The sequence below is a fragment of the Clavelina lepadiformis genome, chromosome 8 (assembly GCF_947623445.1).
Source record: "Clavelina lepadiformis chromosome 8, kaClaLepa1.1, whole genome shotgun sequence".
Taxonomy (NCBI): Eukaryota; Metazoa; Chordata; class Ascidiacea; order Aplousobranchia; family Clavelinidae; genus Clavelina; species Clavelina lepadiformis.
Window position 1 is genome coordinate 15,498,986 of NC_135247.1, and position 24,325 is coordinate 15,523,310.

A 24,325-nucleotide genomic window follows, 5' to 3' on the forward strand; every position below is an offset into this window, starting at 1 on the left:
ACTGTTTCTACATTTTATAACAATTTTGGTTCTCAAAGAAAAGGTTAACAAGACACAGTTTGAAAGTACATTATAAAATGTAGGCTTCCACCATTTCACCATCTATTTCACTGTCTTACGTTCAAAGCTATTTTTTCGCAAATTCTTGTTAACCTAACTTAAAATTTATAATACAGTAACCTAAACCTAACCAAATATACCTTCTAATCTAAATCTAACTTCAATAAAATCTTGATTAGCTAAAATCAACTTTTTGCATATCCATTCTCCGAACCTACGCCTCGCCTATCTTTAACAGCAGTCTGCGTGACCTACATACGGTGAAATAGACACTTCGTAAAATAAATATACTGTATCTTTCAACTCTTCAACAACAAATGGTTTTAAACTCTAAAAGATTTCGATGAGTGTTTTGCTTGATTTACGACGGTTACCAGCATTTTATAAAAGTTGCCATGGTTATAACACCAAAGCTAAACCTGAGCCAAGATTTGTCTGTATCTTGCTAGAGTTTGTTGGATTTACGGTATCGTTTCTTTGTACCATATAGTTACTCTCGCAATTAATTAATTTACTAATTTTTTTAAAATGTATGACGACGAAGACGGAGATGATGGCCCTAAAAGTTCTTTTACAACCTATTTAGCAGAAGGTGACAAACTTTACAATGCAGGAGAATATCAAAAAGCTCTGGAAAGTTACACAACGGTTAGTCAACAATTATTGCACTACGCATCTACTAACTAATGGTTGCATTTTTTATTAAACTCCTGCAGAATTTTAAAAAGAAATTGTTGATTTACAGCTTGTTTACTGAGGCTAATAAGCTTCTATGAATACCCAAATATGTTAGCCTAGGCTAACTACTTTTGTTATCAAAACAATGAGCCTATTAGACTGTGACTGTTCAGATGTTTATAGAATTTTGTAAACTTAGGACTTAAAAGTTGACACTTAACGCAAGTAGTTTGGATTGAAACTTACAGATTCCAAACAAAATAGTTTGAGAATATAGGCTATTGACAAGTTTTCTGTTTTGGTTTTGTTGGAGAAAACTTCAGCACAACAAGCTTCAAATGTTACAAATTTTGTATATTTTACATGTAATTACAAAAAAATACATATATACACAATGTTAGAATAGAAAGGAAATGAAATATTGTTTATCTATTTAGGTGTCGTTGCGTTATATATTTAAGTCAGCTCACGGTCGGGCATTGCAGTACTTTACTATATTCATTTGTATGATTTCATATTATATGCCTGGTTGAAGACCGGTTGTAAATTTGTGAAATCAGACCAATTTGCAAATAAAAACTTGTTTATAACTGCCTGAGCTTTTTAATTAGCAACAATGTTTCATAGAAATATACCAACAATTTTGAAGACTTACTTTATATATATTTGAAATATTAAAGTCATTTAGCACTCTTTTTTCCTATTGGTTACTAAAAAAATGCAAATGAATAATAAATGAACATGTCTTGTTGATATTTTGTGTAACCAAGATATCATGTTAGATATAAAGTTTCAAAAAAACATTAGAACATGAAATGAAAAAACCAGTTTATACATATTTGCTACAAAATAAGATTATCTAATTTCCATAACAATATTACAGGATGAAGGTTTAATCCTGTAATCCAGCATGGAGTCATATAAACACTCATATGAGACAACTGCATTGGTTGTCCCATTTGCACAACACATAGTTCATGTGTCACCGTTTAGCGTGCCAGATATTTTCAACTTTATCCACCATTCATCTTGGACGTCAAGTCATGGTTGTCTGACCAGAGTTTGATATGACACTGTAGTTAGATCTATCTAGAGTTTTAACATGACACTCTGACACATCTGTTTAACAGAGGAAACTGCTAGAAAATGAAAAATTACTAGAATAAATGTGGAAAGAGACTTGTAAAGTAGTAAATGAATTGCTCATACACTCAGCATTACAATTATCATCATGTACAATGTTAACATTTTGATTTATCTGGTTTCATGTAACACTAAGAAACAGCTAAAATCGTCCTTCTAAAACTTGCACCTTTTTATCATAGGCTTTGGAATTAGAAGCTTCAAATAATACTGCACTTGTGGCAAGATCTAAATGCTATTTACAAATCGGAGATGCTCAGTTAGCCTTGCAAGATGCAGAAGCCTCACTTATGGAGAACAAAGAGTTTCATAAGGTGATCAAATTTGTAAATGCCAATGGAAACGTATAAACTACTCACTACTGTGTTTGTGAAACTCAGTTCAACTAAAACGCTTTTATTTGTTGCCTTGATTTCAGTAATATTGAACATTTATATGTCATGTATTTGATGCACATTTGGCTGTTTGCTAAACGAAGAATTTGTTGCTAGAGTTTATTGACGTATGTTCACTTGTAAAACATACTATTCCTACTTGACATGTACAAGTAAAATTACTAAAGCTATTATACAAAAGCATGAGCCGAACATGGTAGTTCCTTTAAGGTTTATGTATATTTATTTATGTCAGCTTTCACGGTCTAAGCCTGCTTTGTCAGATGTGGCTAAAATGGTGTTATATTATATTCAATTGACTGATTTCAATGGGAATTGGGAATGGAAATAATGCTATTAATATTGATTAATTAATTAAAAAGAACGAAAAAAAGCACATTTAAATTGCTGCTAAACTTAACTAGATTTGTACACCAAACACTATTTCACCACCAACCACAGGATTCTGTAATAAAAAGGCTATAGTTTTCTAAAAAAAACTATGATTTTTTACAGGGATTATATCAAAAAGCAGAAGCTTTGTATCAAATGGGAGATTTTGAATACGCACTTGTCTTTTACCATCGTGGGCACAAACTCAGACCAGAGTTACAAGAGTTTAGACTCGGCATACAGAAGGCACAAGAAGCCATTGATAACTGTGTGGGAAGTAAGACAATTGAGTATTACAAATTTTACTTCATTATGTAATCTTTATGTTGTACTCATTAACATATAAATACCAACAGTACACATAATATGCAATTCAAGCCTTTCTGCAATTTTTATTTCATAATAGTTTTTTCTGACTAGGCCCATCATCAGTCAAGTTAGAGAACAAAGGAGATTTGTCATTTTTTAATAAGATGGATGAAGGAAAAGGAAAAGCCAAGCAAAGAGGACCATATAGGTAAGATTTTGATCAATGTTGCTTTGTAATGTGCGAGTGAAAATTCAAATAGCTATTGTTGATTTGTCTGTTGCTTAAGCAGACCACCACAAAAACCAGCCGCAAAAGCAACTCGTACAATGAAATCACACACTGGAACCAGTCATCGAACCGCCAAAGCTTTGCTTGGTGAATTGTACGCAGATAAAGAATATTTAGAGAAACTGCTAAAAGATGATGGTAAGAAAATAATCAAGTGTTTGCATTATTGTAAACATGATATTTTACTGCTTAATTATACTGAAACTGTATTGTATTGTTATTGTACTGTATTGTTTACTGAAACTTTATTGTTTACTGAAACTGTATTGTTTAAATTGAGTTGACTTAGCTATTAATCACAGTAACATAAAATGTATCATGGTTTCCTGTTAGCCAGTTTTTGAAAGTAAACAGTTAACAAAGTGCTAAATTTGTTAGATCTTGTGAAGGGCAGTGCAGGTGGTATGAGCATTTATGACCTCGTAACTTCAGGAATCAACTATCTTGATACCAGGTAAGTCATTCTGACTATTTGCATGTACAAATAGTATGATTTTCGTAAAAATTTCAAATGCATTTTTTTATTAAAAATACAAAATTTGCGTCTTATAATTCAACAGGACAGAATTCTGGCGTCAACAGAAACCAATGTATGCAAGGAAGCGTGATCGTATGCTTATGCAACAGAAATGGTCAAACAGGAAGACAGAGAGGATATCTGACCCCACCAAGTTTATACTAAAAAATCTTGATGAAATTGACCAGCGTAAGTCATTGATGAAACATTAAAAATTTAGCTATTGTTAGGAATAAAAACACCAATGCCAACAAACTCGTCAGTTCATGCTCTTAGTTTTAATATCGAATAAGAGAGCTAATTCATAATATGTTCCATTATCACAGCTTATAAATAAAAATATAAATTTTACTAACTACAGCATCTTACTACATGAAAATTACTGTTTTGACAGATTTGGCTGATGGAAGAGGCACTAAAGACTTAAAAGAAGGTTTATCACTTGCAATTTCAACATTACGAGGTGTAAATCGACTGTCAGATCACGAAATTCCAAACAAAGAAGACGTAGTTGCCAACTTACACAGCTATATTGGCAATGCTTATCTTGATCTTGGACAGACTGATGAAGCACTTGACCATCACCAAAAGGATCTTGAAATAGCTGAAAAACAGTAGGTTCTTTGTGTGTTCATATTTAGTTCCTGTTAATATTTATTTTCATGAAAGAAATATTGTTATAGTCACTACTGCACAGTAGGGGTTTCTACAAAATTTATCATCTCCATTGAGTGAAAAATTGTGCTCTATTTTTATGGTGACACTTCCTTACTTACAAACATGTCCAAACAACATATGTTGCATTTGTAAATATTTGCAAATTTGCTTTCAGTACCTCTGTGTTCTGTGCTTTGAAATGAACGTTTTGTGCACACATAGTGAAGTGATATTCTATACCAATGAATGGTTATCCTGCTACATTTTACAAGCCTTAGGGTTGCACAGCAAAGCTTGTTCAACCAGACAGACATTATTGACCCGCCAAAATTTAAGCATAAACATTTTTATTTTCATTTCATCTTTTAAATAAGAGAACAACACTTATGCGTTACATGCATGATGTATGAAAAATGTCTGCTGTTCTTATTCTGTACTGCCAATTTTGTAGGTATCCAATACAGCATTCTGCACATAAATTTCTGAACAGCCATTAGGATCGTAACTTGTTTGTAAGTCAGGTAGTGCATGTGTTGCAAATTGCAACATTACTACAGCGATCAAAAAATTGTAATAGATGGTTTGATAAAGTTGTGTATTTCCTAATCTCAAGGTTTATCTCATTTATGTATTTTTTGCAGTAATTTACAAGATGCAAAGTCTCGGGCACTTGATAATCTGGGAAGAGTTCATGCCAGAGCTGGAAATTACCAGAAAGCCATCAGTTGGTAAGTTATTGTACCGTTAAGGTATTATTACTAAAGTGCTTAATTAATTGAAAATGTTTACACATCAATAGTGTTAGAATGTTGATGTTTATTGAAATGCAAATGCAATAAAACACTTGCTCATGTGGCATAAATATGATTTATCTATTGGTCTAAGAATAAAAGTGTTGTTTTAGCTGGCAGGAGAAACTTCCACTTAGCAAGTCAGCTCTTGAAAGCACTTGGCTGTTCCATGAGATTGGTAGATGTCACTTAGAACTTGGAGAAAGTGAAAAAGCAAAGGAATTTGGTCAAAAATCTTTAAATGAAGCCAAAAACGCAGAAGATGAAGTTTGGCAACTAAATGCTGGCGTCTTAATTGCTCAAGCTGAAGGTAACTTGCATGGAAAATACCTCTAAATTGTTTTGGTCACTGACCATATTATCTCAAAAAACATGAAGAAAAGTAACAGTTTGCAGTGCCTGTCAAGCAGAATACATGAATAATTATACTTAAAAAATATGACATGTTATACTGCTTGATTTTTTGTAATATCACTATATTTATCAATAGCGGCTATATATTAACTTTTGTTTTTATAACAGTTAAATTGGGTGAATATGAAGCAGCCGTGAAGTCATTTGAGCAATCCTTGGAGACAGCAAAGTCACAAAGAGACGATGCTGCTGTAGTTGCAATCACCAAAGCACTGGAAGACGTCAGGGGAAAGTAAATCATTTCATATCTCCAAAGTTACAAATTGTAGCTTCTTCTGTTTCGATTTAACCAAGTGTTATTTAATCACTCTATAAAATGCAGATGTTGTCAATTATTGTTTTGATGTGTAACTTGTAACTATGATTTTAGTTTGGGTTAAATTTATCTACCAACGTTGGCAGACTTGATAAACCAACAGATGAAGCAGCTGAACCTCCATCTGAAAATGAAACTACGGAGGAACCAGCCGTCACTTCAGAAAATGAAGAAACATCTGCTACAGCTGAAGAGGTGAGGGAAATATTATTTTCCGGCTGAAAAAAACTAAGATCAGGTCTTCCTCGATTGTTAGGCTTTTTTTTATCAAATCCGAGATAGTAAAAGTAATTTTGAACAGGAGCATACCGCTCAGAGTTCAAGACGTTCCTCTTCATCTTCCTCATCCTCGTCGTCATCATCAAGAAAATCCTAAATGTGAACCATGTGGTTTTGCGTGACATTTTGCAGTTAGCAGTAAATTAATTTAGGTTTCACTGAGAGCTTAGCCAATTGTCACGACAATTTTGCATGCTACAAGAAATATATTTTTGTTTATAGTTAGACTAAGTTCCAATTTGGCTCTTGGTTACAAAGAAACAATTAGTTTCATCCCAGATTTAGTTGTTTCAGATTGAAGAATTATCTTCTTGCTGTTACTTTAAGCAAAGTTTATTGCATCATAGCAAACAAAATATCAGCTATCAAAAGAAATTCATAATCACTGTGAGATTGGTACAAGAAAAATGTACAATGCTAGTTTTTTGCATTGTTATGCCATTGTTAATTAGAGGGAACATTGACTTTAAGTAATTTAGCTGAAGCATGTTTAGATTGTTTTTGCGTTTCTGTTGAGTTTTAATAGTGGATTCAAAACGTACATCTTCTAATCCGTGGTAGTTTTGAATTTATGAACCAAAAACCTTTACAACTTTTTAGGCTTCACACATTTTATAAAGATAGCATTTGTCCAAATTATTTATAACTTGATATTTTTACTATTCAATTTAAAATAATTTTTTTTTGGTTTCAGGGTCCAGAGTGACAGCTTCAAGAGTGAAAAATTTTCAACATTTTATTACTGTACTTTTATATTGTTGTCAAACTTCTTGTATAACGAACCCCTAATCGCAACCAGTTGTCTTCAATTAAACACTCTTATACCACAAGAAAACTTTGTATTTCACCATAATTTGCACATAAAACACTTGCCTGGAGGCCCACAAATCATTGCAGCGTGTACTACAAAAGTACTAGTCACAAATTTACAATATAAAAACGCAAGGCAATGTAATGATCAACACAATTCAACTCCAACCATGGCGACTAGGACTTGGTGTATTTTCCCCAAATGTGAAGCATAAATACTGATGCAATAAATAAGAGACTCATCACCAAGACTGGGACAGGGCCCCTGTTATGCATTGAAAATATAAAAACATTGAAATGTAATTGCATTCTAGAACAGGCAAAGTGTTCCGCAACAATAGTACTACTATTAGCTGTCTATTATTAAGCTACCGTTTCCACTAAGTAGAAAAAAACAAAACAAAATATTAAATTAGCCAATTTAACATCAGCCAAATACTTACACTTTAAGTCCTGGGGAGTCTTCACTGTAAAACCTCCACATGGCTCCTCCTGCACTGCTGGTTCCACCTCCAGGAGTACTCTTTGCCCTTGTTGTTGGTGTTGCCTTCCGTTGACGAACTGTTGCTCCACCAGATCCACCTCTGAAAACAAGTGTTTATTGTTTCAGTCTCAAGAGTCGAACGAAATCAGTCAAAATAAAATTAATACAGCAAGTAGTAATTTCTGGAAGTTAATAATTAATTCCAAACATCGGCTAATTACAACGTGAAGTTGTAAAGAAGTTTGCAAACATAGATGTTATAAATTTATAATTAATTCAGCCAAATGCATGGAGCTAAGTTGAACCGGTAGCTTGAAATACTGAATAGCACGTCATCGTGAGATAACTGATTTTATACTTGGAGAAAAAAATTACAAGCATGTATTTGTTGTGTCTTGATGAATAAAACATATACGCTACAAAAATTACTTTGGCTTAATGGACGATGGTATCTGAACAGTGTTAACCCAATATACAATGTAATAAAATGTTACACAGAAAACTGAAAGCACTCTTGACTTCAACTTGAACTTTTATCGAGAATTTTTAGAGTCAAAAAATAATAAAATATAAACCTGGAGTGCTTTCAAGTTTTCTACTTTTTATTATATACTAAGCATGAATGTTATTCAACAAAAATATTTTATTGTAGTGGTGGTACTGGGTAGTAATGTGGACAAAAAGTTGACAGAAAATAGGTTGCTTTTAAAAAAAAACATTTCTGGACACCAAAAACACATTTATCTTTGATTGAAACATATTAATGAAGCGTTATTGAACCTAAAAATAATACATCATGCTAAATTTGAAATAAAACTAGACAAAACTAAAACTGGTCTAAATCAGTAATATTAATTATTGGCTTATGACCAAAAGTAAACTTGGTGTTGAATTTTAGCTGCTAGTAAAATTAACAGCCTGTGCAAACGTAACATTCTCATCCATCAAACTTCACTTTTTAAATTCCCTATGCTATACACCTATTTAGAACATAGACTTTACTTATACAGAGAAAGCATGTTAACTCAACTTTATTTATTGTAATAAGAAATTTTGGATAATTGAAAGTTTGAAACACATTCATTAAAAAACTGCCTATGAAAATAAGGATAATTGAATATCCCAGTAACTCAAATCTCAAGCGCCACGCTTTGGACATTTTCCTATAAGTTCTTGTTTTCTGCCTTAATTAACATTCTTTCGTTGATTACTTTTCCTTATACCTTTGTGTTCTCAACTTGGTTCAGCACCTTATTTTACGTTATGTTAATCAGTTTGCAAATAAAGTTTTTTTATTCATCGGCCAACATGCTCCGGTGAAGAAGTAGTTTTGCTACCCAAAAAGAACATGCAGCTTTACTGGAGTCAAATGAAGGCTCATCATCGTGTTAAAAAAACCTGATCAGCTGCATGTTCATTGCGAGTGTGGCCATTTCTGTTCACATAAATAGGTGTGGAGCCTAAGTGGTGTAGTGTAAAGTTGCTGATGAAATGTCAACACAGTACCCTGCTTCATTTTTACCAATATTTCTATCGTTTTACTTAAGTTTGGACATTCGTAAAATTTCATCAGTTTATGTCAGGGGTTCTTAAACTTTTTGGCACACGCCCCCCTTGACGGTACTTAAAAAATCCGCGCCCCACCTCATTGCAAAATAAAAAGCATTAAACAAAACAACAATTTATTTTCAATTAACTTTCATTAATGTGAAGGATGCAGTTGTTTTTGGGAAACCAAACGTTTAATTCGAGGCTTTGTAGAAGATAATGCACATCTTAGGTCGGCTTCACAGTCAAGTTTGTTCCTAGGTTTTGTCTTTATATTCATGAAGATGACGCTGCAAACGACTTGGTCTCAAAGTGTCGTTGCTTAGCTTTTCTAAGCATATCACACATTGCGGTACGACTTTTCCGTTCACTGTGGTATCTATAAAGCCATACTTCCGATAATTTTGGTCATACTTTCTCTTTTTTCCACTCATTTTGCGTCAATACAATTAGCTTAATTACTAAAATACCTGGTTATTAAATAAATACTAAATTTAAGTTTCACTTCATTTTACGGTTTTAATATTGGCTGATGTTGGTTTTACCCTATTTAAACCGGGTGCGCGACATTACTATTTTTATTATGTGTGGCCGACACTGCACACAAATTTTCATTCGTTAATGACTCAAAAATTATACGTCGTAAACTGATCGGATATTTACAGCTTAGTAGCAAAAACATCTGGTTTCCTGTATACATCATAATTGTAAAACTAAAGAAAACGCATTTAGTGTAAATTTAGTATTTCTACAAGTGATACATTTGTAGAAGTTTCTTTTGTTACGACTTAAGTGCTGTGGGAACCAAGTTTTTCAAAGAACTCTCACCTTGCAGTAGCTGCACGACCCGGTGATCTGCCTCCTCCACCAACATTAGTAGAGCTTGACGACGGAAGTGGCTATCATAAAAGCATAAAATAACAATTTAATAAGGCAATACAATCTATGCAGACATCTCAGATTGGAAAGTTTGCTGTTTTGGGTGAGAAATCGCTGGCCCAATCAAGATGAAACAATAGCCATTATACACATAAACAATTTTTATCCCCCGCACAGTTGGCAAACTGCACAATCAGGCATCAATCTACATCCTTGACTAAAGACAAAAATACAAGTGTGTAGAAAATTTAAACTTTGTCACGAAGCGATCTCTTTGAAGCAGTGAAATAACAATTTTTTTTCCATCTATCTCATGTGATAATGAAATTTATGCTTAGAGATCAACAGTTGTTTGAACAAACGATGTATCAGCAGATCGGGTAGGCTTATGGCCCCGACAAAAGTGTGGCACTTTGATGAGAAAGCAGCAAATACACAGATTTTGTGTCGTGCACTGAAGCCTCAATTCTTTGATTATTTATTATAAATAGGCGTGCACTTTGATGTATCTCTTTCGCGTAAATACCTCACTTTCTACTATGGCCTACAGCCTCTACTGGAAAATACAAGTTTTTGACAAGAAATCGTGCTTGCAAAAACCCAAATTTTGGCGTGAAGGCGTACACACAAACTTTAATGCTTTGTTTATTTATTAAAAATCGGCGTGAAGATAAAGAAGTTCGGCTTGTACGTTGACAAATCTTGAGTGTACAGCTGCCACACTTTCCATTTATAGGCCTGTGGTTTTTGCAACCAGTCAACCATCGGGTACTAGGCCTATACCGATATAAGACCTATTTCAAACATAGTTACAACATTTTTATTATTATCAGAAGAAACTTCAAATTCAACTGGAAACTTACCATTTTTACTGATTAAAATTACAAGAATGAACCAACCAATCTCAAAGTTCAGCTTATCGCTATTCAAGTATTCACAACTGGATCCAGAGAAGCTTTTGATCAATTGACGTTTTTAACTGCGTCACGACTTCCTGGTTCCCACGTTACACAATTACGTCATATAAACAACTTCTGGCGGTGATTATTGTAATGGATAGATTAACAAAGATTAAGAACTACTATAATCAAATCAACTACAGTAAAAAACTATAATCACATCTCATATTTTTGAGATATAACGTAAAAAATCGTTAGCCTAGTATTTAATGTTTGTCAAACTGACTGCAAAGTAGAGGGCTAGGGACAGGACACAAAGTTCATTTGCCGCAAAAGGTCGATGTGTGTATGGTCGAATTCCTTTTTCACAATTCTTATTTCGCAACATCTCCATTTATTCTCGGAAGCAAACAGATGCTCTTCGGGGACGTTCCTTCACATCAGTCAGTCTCGGGTTTACATGTTGAAGTGTTCTGGGGCCCAGCATTGCTAAAGGAACTTTCATTAAGAAAATTATAATTTTGTGGAGGCCTGGGTGGCTTTTGTAAAATCATTACGTCATTCTTAGAAATGGGTTTTCCGGAACAATTGGAGTTTTTAAACTTTCAGTCCCGCCACATCATTCTTAGGAAAGAGTTTTCCAGCTAGTAATTGGAGTTCATAAACTTACTTTTTCAGAACACTGCAAACTATCGTTGGTATATTTGAAAACTTGCTACGAATAACTTCGTGTGAAAGCTCCTTATTTGTACGTTACCAAGTCGTTTCCAAGAAACTGTTTCCAATTTAACCGAATGTAATTTGCATTGCAAACGCACTTTTTTTCTCGTTCACACGCTTTGAAATGTTCATGCTTTTTTTGTCATATCTTTCCGCCACATCGCAGCACGTTTTATAAGCTTGAACTTCTGCGCGAGACTCCCTCAGAGCCTTGACACAAACGCTGACGCAGACGTGAAGTTATAGACCTATGTAATACAGTACTACTGCAGTCGTGGTGATCGCAAATCAGTAGACATAGTGTAAACAGTCGTATGACTTGTGTTCTTGGTTATTTGTAATATTGAGAAAGTGTACAGCACCTACAATAAAAGCCTTTTCTGGCAAACGGTATTTGTTATAATATAATAAGAACGCTCGGCTGTCAGAAAGGTTAGAGAATTCTAACCGCACGCAACAATAGAGTCAGATACTAATGTAGTAGGTTAACTAAGTCAATAACGTAAGCTAAGACCGATAAATTTTTGTATCTGCATCTGTCGGCATCAACCTCGGCATCCTAAAACGACCCCAACCTCTACAATTTAACCGCGTATGAGTCAAGTGTAGTTTTATGAACTCCAACACCTTTTTGTAGCCTAGGTCAAAAAAGACTAGCTAGCTGCTGTTATTGTTCAATCGATAAAGAATTGCGCAACTAGCCAATACTTAAATTAGCAGCGTCACTGTAAAAAAAACACCGGTAAGGCGGTAACCATAACTGTAATGTTGCGTTAGCAAGTGAAACTGTGTACAGTTAGTATGCAGTGACAAATTTAAGGTTGCGTTGATTCCCGAACCTGCCTACCCAGCCAGAATGCGCGAAGCGCAAAAATTTTGTGTTTCTGCGCTTTAAATACCGTTTTAAAACGCCTTAAACGAAATATATTTTTATATCTATGTGTGCAATATAACAGCCACCAAATTATAGTTTACACTTTTGAGACGAGGTGCACAAGTTGTACAGACGTATAGGCCTACATCGATTTTAAAACGCCGTAAACCTGCCTATTAATCTTATACGGTTTTCTGTGTAAGTTATAGCTGATATGTAGTCGCTAACAAAGAAATGCACTAAACGAACAAGACTGAAAACGTAAAAAAGCCTATGGTTAAAAAAGTTAGGTTCGTAAGGGCGTATGGCCCAATACGCTAGTGTTAGCAAAAAATAGTATTTGGGAGAGTAAATAACAGAATCTCTGAAAATGTCTTACGATTTTGACGTTCTTCTGAACGGTATTTTTACGTCAATCTGCTGAAATAGATTTGTCCCAAAAATATACGGGACAAAAGTATACAAATCAATAGTAGGCTACACCACGATTAGCGACATAAACGAAACTTTAATGCTTTCTGAACCACTTACATGCTAACAAAAAATCTAGGCGTAATACTCAACGAAGCTTGTAATGGGCAGGGACCGTAGCCGTACTCACTTCACAATGAGTTTTGTAATACTATTTTCGTCTAACGTCTACTTTGTACAACGTTGGTAACCTTATTTTGCTTTTACGACTCGATCAAACAGTGGACAATTCCGTATCAGCAACAGCATTGCGTAATTTGCATTGTTGGAAGTAAGCTCTTTAGAAACTTTCTCTCGATGCTTGATAACCAGAACGACCAGCAACCTGTCGTGTTTCACGATGAGCCAATTACGTTTTTAACTTTGGTCATTGTTTTATTAATTTATAACAATGCTATATGAAGCTTTCCTATCATAGCATCTTACTTAATATTTATACAGTATTGCAGTGGTTATTATAGCAATGATATTGCTGATAAGGAGTCGCAAAGGAAAAAAGCAATGAACAAAAAGACGTGGAAAAACTTATGGTCTTCAAAAATTGAGTCCGTTTTAGGGGAGCTATTTTCCAGTTATAGTCTCCTCCGTAAATAGTTTAGTCTTAGCAAGTCCGTTTTTAGTCATCTACGTGTGCAGCTGGCTTTCAATTAGTTTTAGTTTAAGAAAAAAGTTTGAAATTAATGAAGCAGTTTGAAATTATTATAACGAAATGTATACGCAATTTTGGGAAAATTAATGGTTAAATTTTGGCAAAACTTTAAATTTGGTAAATATTTTTGCATTATACATCAGTTTATTTTTTGCTAATTTGTAACACAATGGAACTGGCCAAAAAATTGGTGAGGACCAAGAATTAGTGGGGGCGTAGCGCCTTCCCCTAAATCCTGGTCTGCATCATCAAGTTACGTTATCAAGATTTGGCACACACGGTTTCCGTCAAGAAAAAACAGAGAAAGTAGTCGGTATTTTGAAAGTACTGTCAGCGACAGTAGCCTACCGGTGCTTGACCAAAATTGCATGCTATCGACGTTTCCGGTATTTTACAATAAAGTTGTTCGCTCGTTTATCGGTACCGGTAATCAAAGCTGAATGAATACCGTGGTGGGCCTGAAAGGGTGGGCTAAAAGGTACCAAAATGTCTACGCGGGATTTTGTCTCAACCATTTAATATCAGCATAAAATAAAATGCATACAAAATATTCACAAGCAGCGTTTCCCGAAACATGTAATAAAAACTCCTCGTTTTTACATATTTAATCAACACGTTCCCTATGAATCATATGAAAAATTTTGATTGTTTAGATGGGCAAATTAAGTTAGCCTATACCTGTATTATTGGTTTAGGAATTTAAACGGCGTTTGCACTTAAGGGGAATTACCTCTAATGCAATATTTTTTATTGTTCCTTGGTTAATTGGGATCAACTAATTGTTGTACATTGTTGGACGACATAAGCCTGACATAAATTTTTTAAAAATCCAAGGTATTTGTTTGCTAAATTTTTGGTATGTTGCTCGGCAATCTATGTTTTGGAGTGAGCGCTTATGAACGAAAGTTTTGTACAGTTTGATTAGTTAATACAGTTCAACAACGCGCCCCAGATGAAAGCCATGAACCAAGTTTGATTTTGCAGAAAACAAGTGACATTAAAAAATTAGGATTCAAACAAACTTAATTTTGCAAAACAAACATGCCGTTGATAAATGCAAGTCAAACAAAACCTAAACTTGATATTTTTCACGTTCATTAAGTTTATCGCTATTCATGAGGTTAAACGATGTAAGAATGGGCCTGTCATAAATAGGGTGGTGCATGTTATATCTTCTGCAGGTACGACAGCAGTAACAATTCATTGCTAAACCCTTGTTTCAAAAAAGTACTACTGGTACTATAACGGGACTATTTTAAAAAAGTAGTTCGGTACCTTGCCGGCACTCGGTTCCGGTACATTTTGTACATCGGATCCTGTTACAAGTGTTGCTGATGTTATGGGCCCGGTAAAGATTACTTTAGATAAAAAAATATGTAAACTCACTCTATGCAACTTTATTTGACATTTTTAGACTAAAAAATAACAAAAAGTGCTAAAGTTGAAATTAAGTTTTACTGTAATTAGAATGAACTTTTATAAAACATACTTCTGAAAACCTTGAAGTAATCGTTTTCAAAGTACCGAGTACCGGGACCGACTTACATTTCTTGAAAGAAGTAATTTCGCACAGGGATTCGACGGTAGCCTATCGGTATCGGTACTAAAAAAGTACCGCGGTACAGTAAATCGGTACTATAGTACCGCGGTACTGCCCACCTCTGCATATAGTCACCTGAAGAAGCAAGCTCAAGCTTGTAAAAGTTGATAGAAATAAATTAAAGTTTATTAGCACCATAGATTTTGCAAATGTCAATGGAAAAAAATTATACTCTGCTAACTGGGCATATTGTTGGGGTTGTGAACTGTTGTTAGTTATTGCTTGATCGATTGTTAGCTATCTGACCCCATTGGTAGCGCATTCATTAACCCCTGATAGCCAGTTAAACATCACAGTACCAGAATCAAACTGTTTATGTCTTGAATAATTATTTATTATAAGTTCTCAACGAATTGGTTACTGTTTCCAGATCACAGAAAAAAGCTGCATTCAGTAGACTGTGAAACCACAGAATCTAATATCAGACTGACAATATCAGAACTAACGCATTAAGCGCTGCAGTACGAATGACGCGATTCGGAAGTAATGAAAACCGTGTCGTGTAATAGTACACACTGTATACTAAACACGGCCAAAATATAATAAAGCGCTTGTTGATAAACCAAGTACGAAATAGAACACAAATAACATTATAATATCATCAGATCTGCACAAGAATTCCGTAGAAATAAAGGCTAATTATGACAATTAGCATAATACAACGTCGTTACATGTCCGTACAACTAGGAAACCCAAATACTAAAAGTTTGAAATGTATGTAGCTTGCTCTTCTCAAGCTGTATTTAAAGCTACGAATTATTTTGCAAAACTTTAACAGTTTGAAAACATTTTTCTATTAATTTTAGTGAACACCAATGAGTAAGTGCTTTGTTTCAATTTTTGATCAATTTACCCGAACCCACCAAATGGCGTAGGACAACTATAGATATTTTATATCACATAGGCCTACTGCTATATAAAAGTAGTATATATGTTTTATAGTGTAGTGTTCGCCACCCTGTTCGTTAAATAGCGGCGGAACACCAATTTTATTTGCGGATAAAGTAATTGTGTTTTTCTTTTTATTCACAGTACGCTTTACGAGCCAGTCGTGTTTAAGACAAAGAGGCACACAGACGCTTTCTGAGACGTCTCTTTACGTCAAGTTAAGCCTTTGCTTTGGCACATGTTATTTGCCAATAAAATAATATTAAGTTAGCCGCAATTGTGGACCAAGAACAACATATATGTAGTAGTATATAGTATGTACGTAGTCTCTTTCGTTGCTCTATAATATGTAGGCTATATAAAATAATATATAATATGTATGGCAGCAGCGGATAAATTTGGAGTAATATGTGTTGGTAGTTACAGAATACAGTATAAATTGTGATAAACTATGATAAAAATTATTCAAATTTTGAGAGAAAATGTCCCCTTTCAAACGAGGTCCCAACCCTATGATATCATATGTTATTGCATGTACAGCGATGTCTATTTATGTAAGATATCTATGAGCAAAACAAAGGTTTACTAATTTTTACGAAGGGGATTTATTTTTTTCTTCTTGGCGGAAACACAAAGTACATAGTAGACATAAATTAGTACTCCCTACCCGAGGCCGATTTGCGCTCCTTTGACTTTGTTTGTGAACATACATGTCGGAGTGAAGTTCTAGTTCAGTCCGTGGTGAAATAGTTTACTAACAACTGGGTGTGGTTTAGTAACTATGCTGATTGTAGGCTAGGATATGAATATTACTAAAGGATGGAAGTTTCCACCAATGAGACAAACTATTTCAAATGTGTTTTGGAGAAAACCAGTTCACCAAGATGTTGCTTTAACTGAACTATCCATCAAGCCAGGACAAAAGGTGCACTTTGAAAAAGTGGAATATATGGTGGATGCATTTGTAGAGGATATTGTGCCACAATGCATTGAAGAAGTCTACAAGTAAAATAATGTCTTCAATACTGTCTATATTAATATTGTTAGTATCTGATTGTATTGGGCCAGATTAAAACCTATCGCTAATAATGGAAAGTTTGACAGTTGCAAGCAGGGGATTCATCAATGCATAGGCCCACAGACTGCTGATTTTATTTATCTTCACGCTGATTCATAATACAAGAAAAGCAAATGGTTGTTTGAAAGCCAATTTGTAATAAATAAACAAATAATTGAAACTTCACTAACTGCCAAAATCTGCGCCTTTACACTCGGGATTTCTTGTTGAAGTCTGTTATACTTTTCAGTCAGGAATATGGCTGTATTCAACAAAATGTTACCCTGTATGCAGACATTACAGATTTTCGTGTAAGGGCAAGCATTACTTTTATATTTTATCATGAGTGAGTGCTAAAACAATCAAACTTGTCTCAAACGTAGACTGCATTTTTTTGATAAGATCTAATAGTGCACTTCAGTTGTGCATTCACAGGATTTCAGGTGCCGGTTTTGATGTTTTAGTAAGTCTTTGTATATACGAACTAGATGATTTTTATAAAACTTTAAATAAACCAAGTAAAAACGCATAAAAAATGTGTCTACAATGTTAAATCGATTTAAAATACATCTTATTATATATATATTTGTGCACATAAATGCACCAGAAGTGCACTACCAAATTTAATGAAAAAAACACTTAAGTGCACCCTTGCCCAACTCTGCAGACCGATCGGACCAATTTTATATAGACCATATTTTTATTTGATTTTTATATAGATATAGACCGATTTTATACCACAAACCATTTTAAAGTTGTTCTTTAATTAAACAAAAAAGTGTATAATGCAGTCAGCTTTTTCCATCTGCCAATAATGAAAAAACGCCAAACTGGCAAAAATCATGCAGAAAATACAGTAAACAAAGAAAATTTTGTTACAATAATGTATAGTGAAGTGTAATTTGTGCAGTACTGTTTATTATGTAATACATAACGACTGTTCATGGCCGAGATGGTGGCCTATAGTGTGGTTATAAACGAACAAAATGTGAACATTTGTGAACAAATGTGAGTGAAATGTAACATAGGTGAATTGACATTGTAAACAAAGCCATTATAGATGAATTCAACTGCATATATATGATATATTTATTATATACTTTTCATCATGAAATATTAAGATTAGTTTGTAGGCTGTGTGGCAGTTAGATGGTACATATCTGATAAGGATGTCACATTGAAAAATGTTTAATGCTTTTTTTCTTTACAGGTTGCATGAAGAGATAAGGACATTGAAGGAGGCAAACTCATGTAAAAAACAAATAACAGAGCGATGTGATCATGCTATTAAAGTAGTTCATGTGAGTTATGATACAAAATTCATTATTTGTAAGTAGTACAATTCACTTGGGTTTCATGACGGTTTCAAAACACTGTGCATAATCCAAAGTCTTAATGTCTCTATTCAAGATTGATGTTAGGGCATCATAAATTTGTTACTGGTAAGTAATATATTACTAAGTAAGTAGTATATCGTATATATACGATAGGTTACAGGTGCAAGTTGGAGTTCTTATCATTCAATATAGTGTTAGTATTCAGCGAAATGTTATGCATTCCAGTTATTGTAATCCTTATGTTCTAAACTAATTTTTGAATACTAATATTCAGGGATTACAACAGAAAGTTGTTGAAATGGACAACCTTCGTGATCACATTTATGATGAAGATTTGGATGATTTCGATCTTCGCATCCAGCCCACCAAAACCAAAATAAACAATGCAATAATTCATTTTCTGGGAACCACACCCAGCAGATTGTTGTTACCAGAAACTCCAGAATCGCCACGGTCCCTTAAAGCAAGGGATTTACTTAGTTTTTTGTCAGATGAAGAACATGCTAGCAACTCCAATCAAAATGGAAATTGTAGCGACCAGTGTACAAGTGAAGAAAGTAATGTGAAAACCTACCAGTGTAAATGTTTAAAAATGTTTAGGTTTATATTTAATGTTTTTAAATTTTAAATCTTGCTGCTGCTTTTTTTGCGTTTGTAGCAGAATTTCAAGAGATAACTTTGAAAGAGTTGAAGCAAGTAGACTTTGATAAATATGAAGAAGCCGAAACCTCACTTGATAAGTTGAACAGAGTATGTTAAAAGTGAATAAATGTTAACAGTAAAATAAAATGTAAAAATATGTTTGTGTCAAGTGTGTATGAAATATGTATAATATGTGTTTGCATACTGCCCACTTCTTAATGCACATTTCAACCCCTGACAGTTACCATCTTTGTTTAAACAAAGTAATTATATTGATTATCGTTATGCTTAGTGCATAATAAATCCTCCATAAGTTCTGCGATTTTTAGGATCTTGTAGACCTGCATGCTTTGATCAATAATCTTCATAAAGTTGTTCAAGAGCAAGGGGAAGTTGTTGATGGCATTGCTGAAAACATTGAATCTGCTGAAGAAAATATTGCAGAAGGAACGAAGTCATTGAAAAAATCTGCTATTATTAAGGTACCGTATAGTGCAGGTTTTGTCATAATTTCAGTACATGGTGCACTTTTTACACTGTATAAAGCAGTGGTCTTCAACCTTTTTTGTGAAATCACCCCTTTTTCGGAGTTCTGGGTCAAAATTGCCCCTATGATTATTTTTCTACGAATATATTTGCTTCTTGCGATGTACAATATGCTTTCAAATTATCAAAAAAAAGAAAGAATAATCAGAAACAAAGCAAGTATGATCTTATGCAATAATAGCGCGATAAATAACAGATACATAATCATAAAATCACAACTTGAAATCGCCCCCAGCTTCAAAAATTGTCACAATTGCCCCCTTGATGGACAGTATTGCCCTCGTTAAATAACCCTGGTATAAAGCTTTGAGGCTTATGTAAAGTTCTTGTTTCCCAGATTGCTTGTATTTAGCTGCCAAAATGCTTCAGAAGATCAGCATCAAGACTCAGCATAGCATACATTTTAAATAATAGTTATGGTTGTCCAAAATTATTCCATCAAAAAATTAATGATGGAAAAGCACAGGTTAAGGTTTTGTGATGACTTCATTTGTGTCTCGTAGTTTAAAAGATCTCACTTGTACGTACATGGACTTATTGGTTGACTTCACTGAAGTTATCTTCCAAATTAACTAAAATTTAAGTTTAAAGTGAGGAGCAAGTCCAAAACCAAATTGGCCTTAAGTCGAAGAGTAGTTGCCAGTAAACATACTTGTGAAAGGATTTTTAATATTATGTAATAGTCAAGTAGTTATTGCCAAAATTGCATCACAAATTTGGCTTCTTTTTATGACCCAGAAAGCGATTATTATGAGGTTACAGTGTGCCTAGTGACTGGGGTTGTATTTTTGACGCGTTTTGTTTGGAATACTTCTTCATAGGTAGATGGTTAGTAGCAGGTAATGTTTATTTTCAGCATAGGAATGCCATAGATGACAGTTACTGGTAAAGCATTTTTGATTTTACCGCAGTTACCGGTACCTGAGTAGGCTAGAGCCAACGGCTAAGACTGACCTGTACTGTAGGTTAGCATTTACATTAACCAGCACAAATACACCAACAGTAAGCTAGTGTAGGCTTATGTAACACACAATGTTCCTGTTATACTCTATGCTATAATTATATATATTACTTTTCACTTCTCTGTCGCAGAAAACATTCTGTTTATACTTGATCCAAATACCTGAGCCATCCCTGTTGTTTCTGTTATTGTGACGTAATAAGAACAGCCATTTTCGTCATAATTAAGTGATGAATTTGCTTTTTTCCGCTTATTTATAGCAATAACTGCTTAATCGCTTCATACTAGTACAAATTCTTTGACCAATATATTTACTGACAACTTCTCTTTGATTTAAGGCCAACTTGTTTTTGGAGTTGCCCCTCAATTTAATTAAACCAGATTTCTTATGTAAGAAATATTGTTTGAGTTACGTAGAGTACCACAAAAATGGCACTCAAACACTAATTTTCCGAGATTTGGGTGTACTTGATTGTTTTTGAAATGCTGTACTTCAATTGGTACTTGTTTGTCAATTTTTGTAGTTAAGTTTTTATTGCATACAGGTATTAATCTTTCTTGAATAGGTTATAAATCTACAAGCTTAAACCACCCACTGTTATGAGTGGTTCTCCATCTGAAGTTTTTTTTTACACTGTTACCCTTTGACCATTATAGTTGCCTACTATGTTTAAGAATGAAGGAATTAAAAAATTATTCCATAGTTTTTATATTACAATAAAGTACTCGAGTACCTGTTCTGAATAATTGCTACCTGGCCTGGTACTGGAATGTTTTTGGGTTTTTGTTTCCATCAGTTTGAAAATTATCACATAAAACTTTGACGTAAACAATTAACTGTGAATTGTTTTTTTCTTGCATTCCAGGCTGCCATGTTTCCTGTGGTTGGAGCAGTTGTGGGTGGCGTGGTGGGTGGTCCATTAGGTTTTGCAGTAGGACTAAAGCTTGGTAGTGTTACCAGTTGCATTGGTGTGGCCGGAGTCACAGGAACTGTCCTTGGCTATCAGGTTTGTTTGCTTGCTGCTGTGGATAATAGCTTATGCGTCCGTGCACTTGTATACTTAAATATAAGTTGTGATGACTGTGCATTGATAAAAACTCTTTTGCTACTGTATGCGGATATTTAGCTTTTGAAACTAGTCTAGAAAGACCGAACGCAGAGTTTCTATGCAAGTTTCTGAAGCAAAGTTTCTATATTACAAGCAAAGCTGATATGTGCCTCCAACTGTTGGCCTTAAGCTAGGCGACACAAAGCGTAACAATGTGGATTGTGACCTGGAAGTGTTACAGAATGAATAGACGAATAATAATAAATATAAATATGTAGGCAGTAAATGGTTGAATATCAAAGCAGTAGTGGCGTGCAATGAATCAAAAGCTGCAGTAGTGTAGTGTGATAACGACAAATTGTAATCATAAATCCTATTCCTTTATATCAGAAATAATTCATAAAAAATAACTTTGACACACTGGTGGCCGTCAGTAAAATAAAATCTATAATGTGGCCGGCAATAGCGAAAAAGTTGTGCTTCAATGTTCTAATGTGTAGGGCTGTAGGCTATACTGCAATGCACACTTCAATTTTTAATGACAAATATTTCACTTTTTTTTAAGTTTAACTTGTTAATGTGTGAATATTATTTGATATTTTAGGGTGGAAAAGTCTTGAAGAAACAACAAAATAAAACTGAAGAATCCAAAAAACAGGATGGTGCAATTCAAAATGAAAGTTAGCATCAGATATTTGTTTATATCTCAACACTGTGAATTTTATTATGCCACGTATGAAATTCGTTATGACAGATAAAACTAATGTCATTATATTTACAACAATTTGAACAAACATTGCTGAAAATTATCCTTCTAAAATTTACAGATAAATCAGTTATCCATAAATGATTGCATTTGGTTTTAGGCCCCAATAGTAAGTTAAACCAAATTTGACTTTACAAATTACACTTTAGATAAATTGAAATAAATCACATACTGGTAAATACAAATTTTACAAATGTAGCAGGCTAGCAGCAATATTTTGCTGTAGAATGTATGGTGGATGAATTAATTATGATTGACGACTTTAATGTAACAATCAGCATATAGCTCAGTATTTTGGTTTAAATTAACTCTGTATTAGTTTTTGGTGTTTTTAATGATTTTATGTTTTGAAATTGTTCTGTTTCTGTATGTACGATGAAACCTTATATATTGCACACGTCTTCCCACTTTTATGGACTTAGCTTTTACGTTTTAGCATTTACACTCCATTTTAAAAGCAAACCAGACTTGTTTGGTACAACAGATGTGCATTTCATAGCAATTTTATTATAATTGTGACTTATTACAGTTAACTCGTTTTTAAAGATATTTTACCATGAATGTTTTGGTTGAACATAAATTATTTTGGTGGCACGAGTTGTCTAGGTCTTAAACTTGCACAATGGCGTATGCTCACATTTGTGACCAAAAACTCCTGAAGCTCTAGTGTAGGACGTAGGTTGAAATTGGGAAATCCCCTACTTGGAGTATCTAGTTTCACCTAATCAGAAACATGTGTAGGATACGTAAGTAATCAGCAAAAATTCCAAAGAAACTTTAAATCTTAATACACTTAACTAATGTGGTCAATAAACGTTGTTTGCGTGCTAAAAAAATTATGCATTTTAATATCATTTATCAAGAAAACGTCACACTATGGTGACGGTAAGGTAGACAACGAAAGTTGATTCCACAAAAACCAGTGCTACTTTGTTTGCAGAAGAGTCTAGTGATATTTCTAAAATATCCAGTCTCTGCACACCTATTACTATAACCAATTTCGCAAACACTTAATCATGTGGGGCAAGCAGACCAGGTACCGGTAGGTTAGTTATCGATATTTTGTTTGGTACAGTATTTAGTGTTAAAGTAAATTCGCGTGGAACGAAAATCTTGTCATCCAACCGTTTTTTGGAGACTACCTTTGATATCATGTCACTATACCAACAACTGCGACTGACAGGATAGCTCTACGCCGACTCAGTATATTCCTAACCAACGTGTTAACGCGTTTTCAGAGCCAAAGGGTTTTCTAGAAAGTGCCATCTATTTTCACTACGGTTAAACTGTAAAATATCACTAAGCTGGGCATTCTGTAAAACGTGAGTGGATTTCCATTACCACTCAGTGATAAACAAACTGCATGAAAAAATGTTAAGATTCTATGAAGATTTTTGTATTTCAAATTGCAATTTGAAAAAAAATTATGGAATTTACGCTGAAATAAAATGTCAATTCATTTACCTTTTTATCGAAATGAACATCTGTTTCAATAAAGGTGAGAAATGTTTCATTCTCCAACAAGATCTCTGGTTTTATTCAGAAACGTAGGCTAAAGGCAGAAAAAAATAGAATCATCGGGAATGTAGTCTGGTCATTTGTGGTAAATGCGGTAAGCTGGAGAGGAGTAAGCCTAGCCTATTGGAAAAAATTGTACATGTTTGTACAAGCCTACAAGGTTAAATGTAACATGCTTGGAAAACTTATGACGTAATGACTCCTCAAAGATCCTGATATGCATGGGAGTGCAAAAGTAAAGTAGGCCCGTATGGACTTTAGTTAATGTGCTCTTGTGAAGTTACACCAAAAAGGTAGTGTATACTGTTAGTGGCCAGTTTTCCGGGATTGATCATCTGTGGCAGAAGTAGCATTGCTAATCTGTAAAAGTAGGGAATTTTTGGCTGAAATGTAGACATGAAAAGTGA

General features: G+C 34.2%; 3 protein-coding genes across 5 annotated transcripts; 2 read left to right on the forward strand and 1 right to left on the reverse strand.

Moving 5' to 3' along the window:
• Positions 1–483: 483 nt before the first annotated feature.
• LOC143469196 (outer dynein arm-docking complex subunit 4-like) lies at positions 484–7,055 on the forward strand. 2 transcript variants are annotated; one of them, XM_076966801.1, is made up of 14 exons: positions 484–708; positions 2,064–2,195; positions 2,772–2,925; positions 3,069–3,165; positions 3,248–3,384; positions 3,625–3,700; positions 3,807–3,952; positions 4,158–4,377; positions 5,062–5,148; positions 5,325–5,521; positions 5,734–5,857; positions 6,028–6,136; positions 6,243–6,319; positions 6,915–7,055. In XM_076966801.1, exons 1-13 carry the CDS (start codon positions 589–591, stop codon positions 6,315–6,317), a joined length of 1,674 nt encoding a protein of 557 aa, XP_076822916.1. In that variant the 5' UTR covers positions 484–588; the 3' UTR covers positions 6,318–6,319; positions 6,915–7,055. The 2 variants fall into 2 exon arrangements, with proteins under 2 accessions (XP_076822916.1, XP_076822917.1); XM_076966802.1 differs by lacking the exon at positions 6,243–6,319 and having other exon boundaries at positions 485–708.
• LOC143469197 (uncharacterized) lies at positions 7,040–10,955 on the reverse strand. The gene is made up of 4 exons (XM_076966804.1): positions 10,805–10,955; positions 9,891–9,961; positions 7,474–7,614; positions 7,040–7,295 (listed from the first exon to the last, which is right to left on the reverse strand). The coding sequence occupies exons 1-4, from the start codon at positions 10,805–10,807 to the stop codon at positions 7,208–7,210; spliced, it is 303 nt and encodes a 100-aa protein (XP_076822919.1). The 5' UTR covers positions 10,808–10,955; the 3' UTR covers positions 7,040–7,207.
• A 5,716-nt stretch (positions 10,956–16,671) lies between these two features.
• Positions 16,672–22,994, forward strand: LOC143469597 (uncharacterized). Of its 2 annotated transcripts, none has more exons than XM_076967344.1 (7): positions 16,672–17,047; positions 18,310–18,400; positions 18,711–18,993; positions 19,095–19,186; positions 19,408–19,560; positions 21,452–21,592; positions 22,239–22,994. In XM_076967344.1, the coding sequence occupies exons 1-7, from the start codon at positions 16,845–16,847 to the stop codon at positions 22,317–22,319; spliced, it is 1,044 nt and encodes a 347-aa protein (XP_076823459.1). In that variant the 5' UTR covers positions 16,672–16,844; the 3' UTR covers positions 22,320–22,994. The 2 variants fall into 2 exon arrangements, with proteins under 2 accessions (XP_076823459.1, XP_076823460.1); XM_076967345.1 differs by having other exon boundaries at positions 19,098–19,186.
• Positions 22,995–24,325: the final 1,331 nt, after the last annotated feature.

Excerpts from the sequence above, each read along its gene's own strand:
- LOC143469196 (XM_076966801.1), top strand. The coding sequence starts at position 589 with ATGTATGACGACGAAGACGGAGATGATGGCCCTAAAAGTTCTTTTACA. Across the intron at positions 3,953-4,157 it reads TCTTGATGAAATTGACCAGC|ATTTGGCTGATGGAAGAGGC; the intron begins GTAAGTCATTGA and ends CTGTTTTGACAG. Across the intron at positions 5,522-5,733 it reads CTTAATTGCTCAAGCTGAAG|TTAAATTGGGTGAATATGAA; the intron begins GTAACTTGCATG and ends TTTTTATAACAG.
- LOC143469197 (XM_076966804.1), bottom strand. Across the intron at positions 7,615-9,890 it reads GGTCGTGCAGCTACTGCAAG|AGGTGGATCTGGTGGAGCAA; the intron begins GTGAGAGTTCTT and ends ACTTGTTTTCAG. Across the intron at positions 7,296-7,473 it reads GACTCCCCAGGACTTAAAGT|GGGCCCTGTCCCAGTCTTGG; the intron begins GTAAGTATTTGG and ends AATGCATAACAG.
- LOC143469597 (XM_076967344.1), top strand. The coding sequence starts at position 16,845 with ATGAATATTACTAAAGGATGGAAGTTTCCACCAATGAGACAAACTATT. Across the intron at positions 19,187-19,407 it reads CACTTGATAAGTTGAACAGA|GATCTTGTAGACCTGCATGC; the intron begins GTATGTTAAAAG and ends TGCGATTTTTAG. Across the intron at positions 19,561-21,451 it reads AAAAATCTGCTATTATTAAG|GCTGCCATGTTTCCTGTGGT; the intron begins GTACCGTATAGT and ends CTTGCATTCCAG.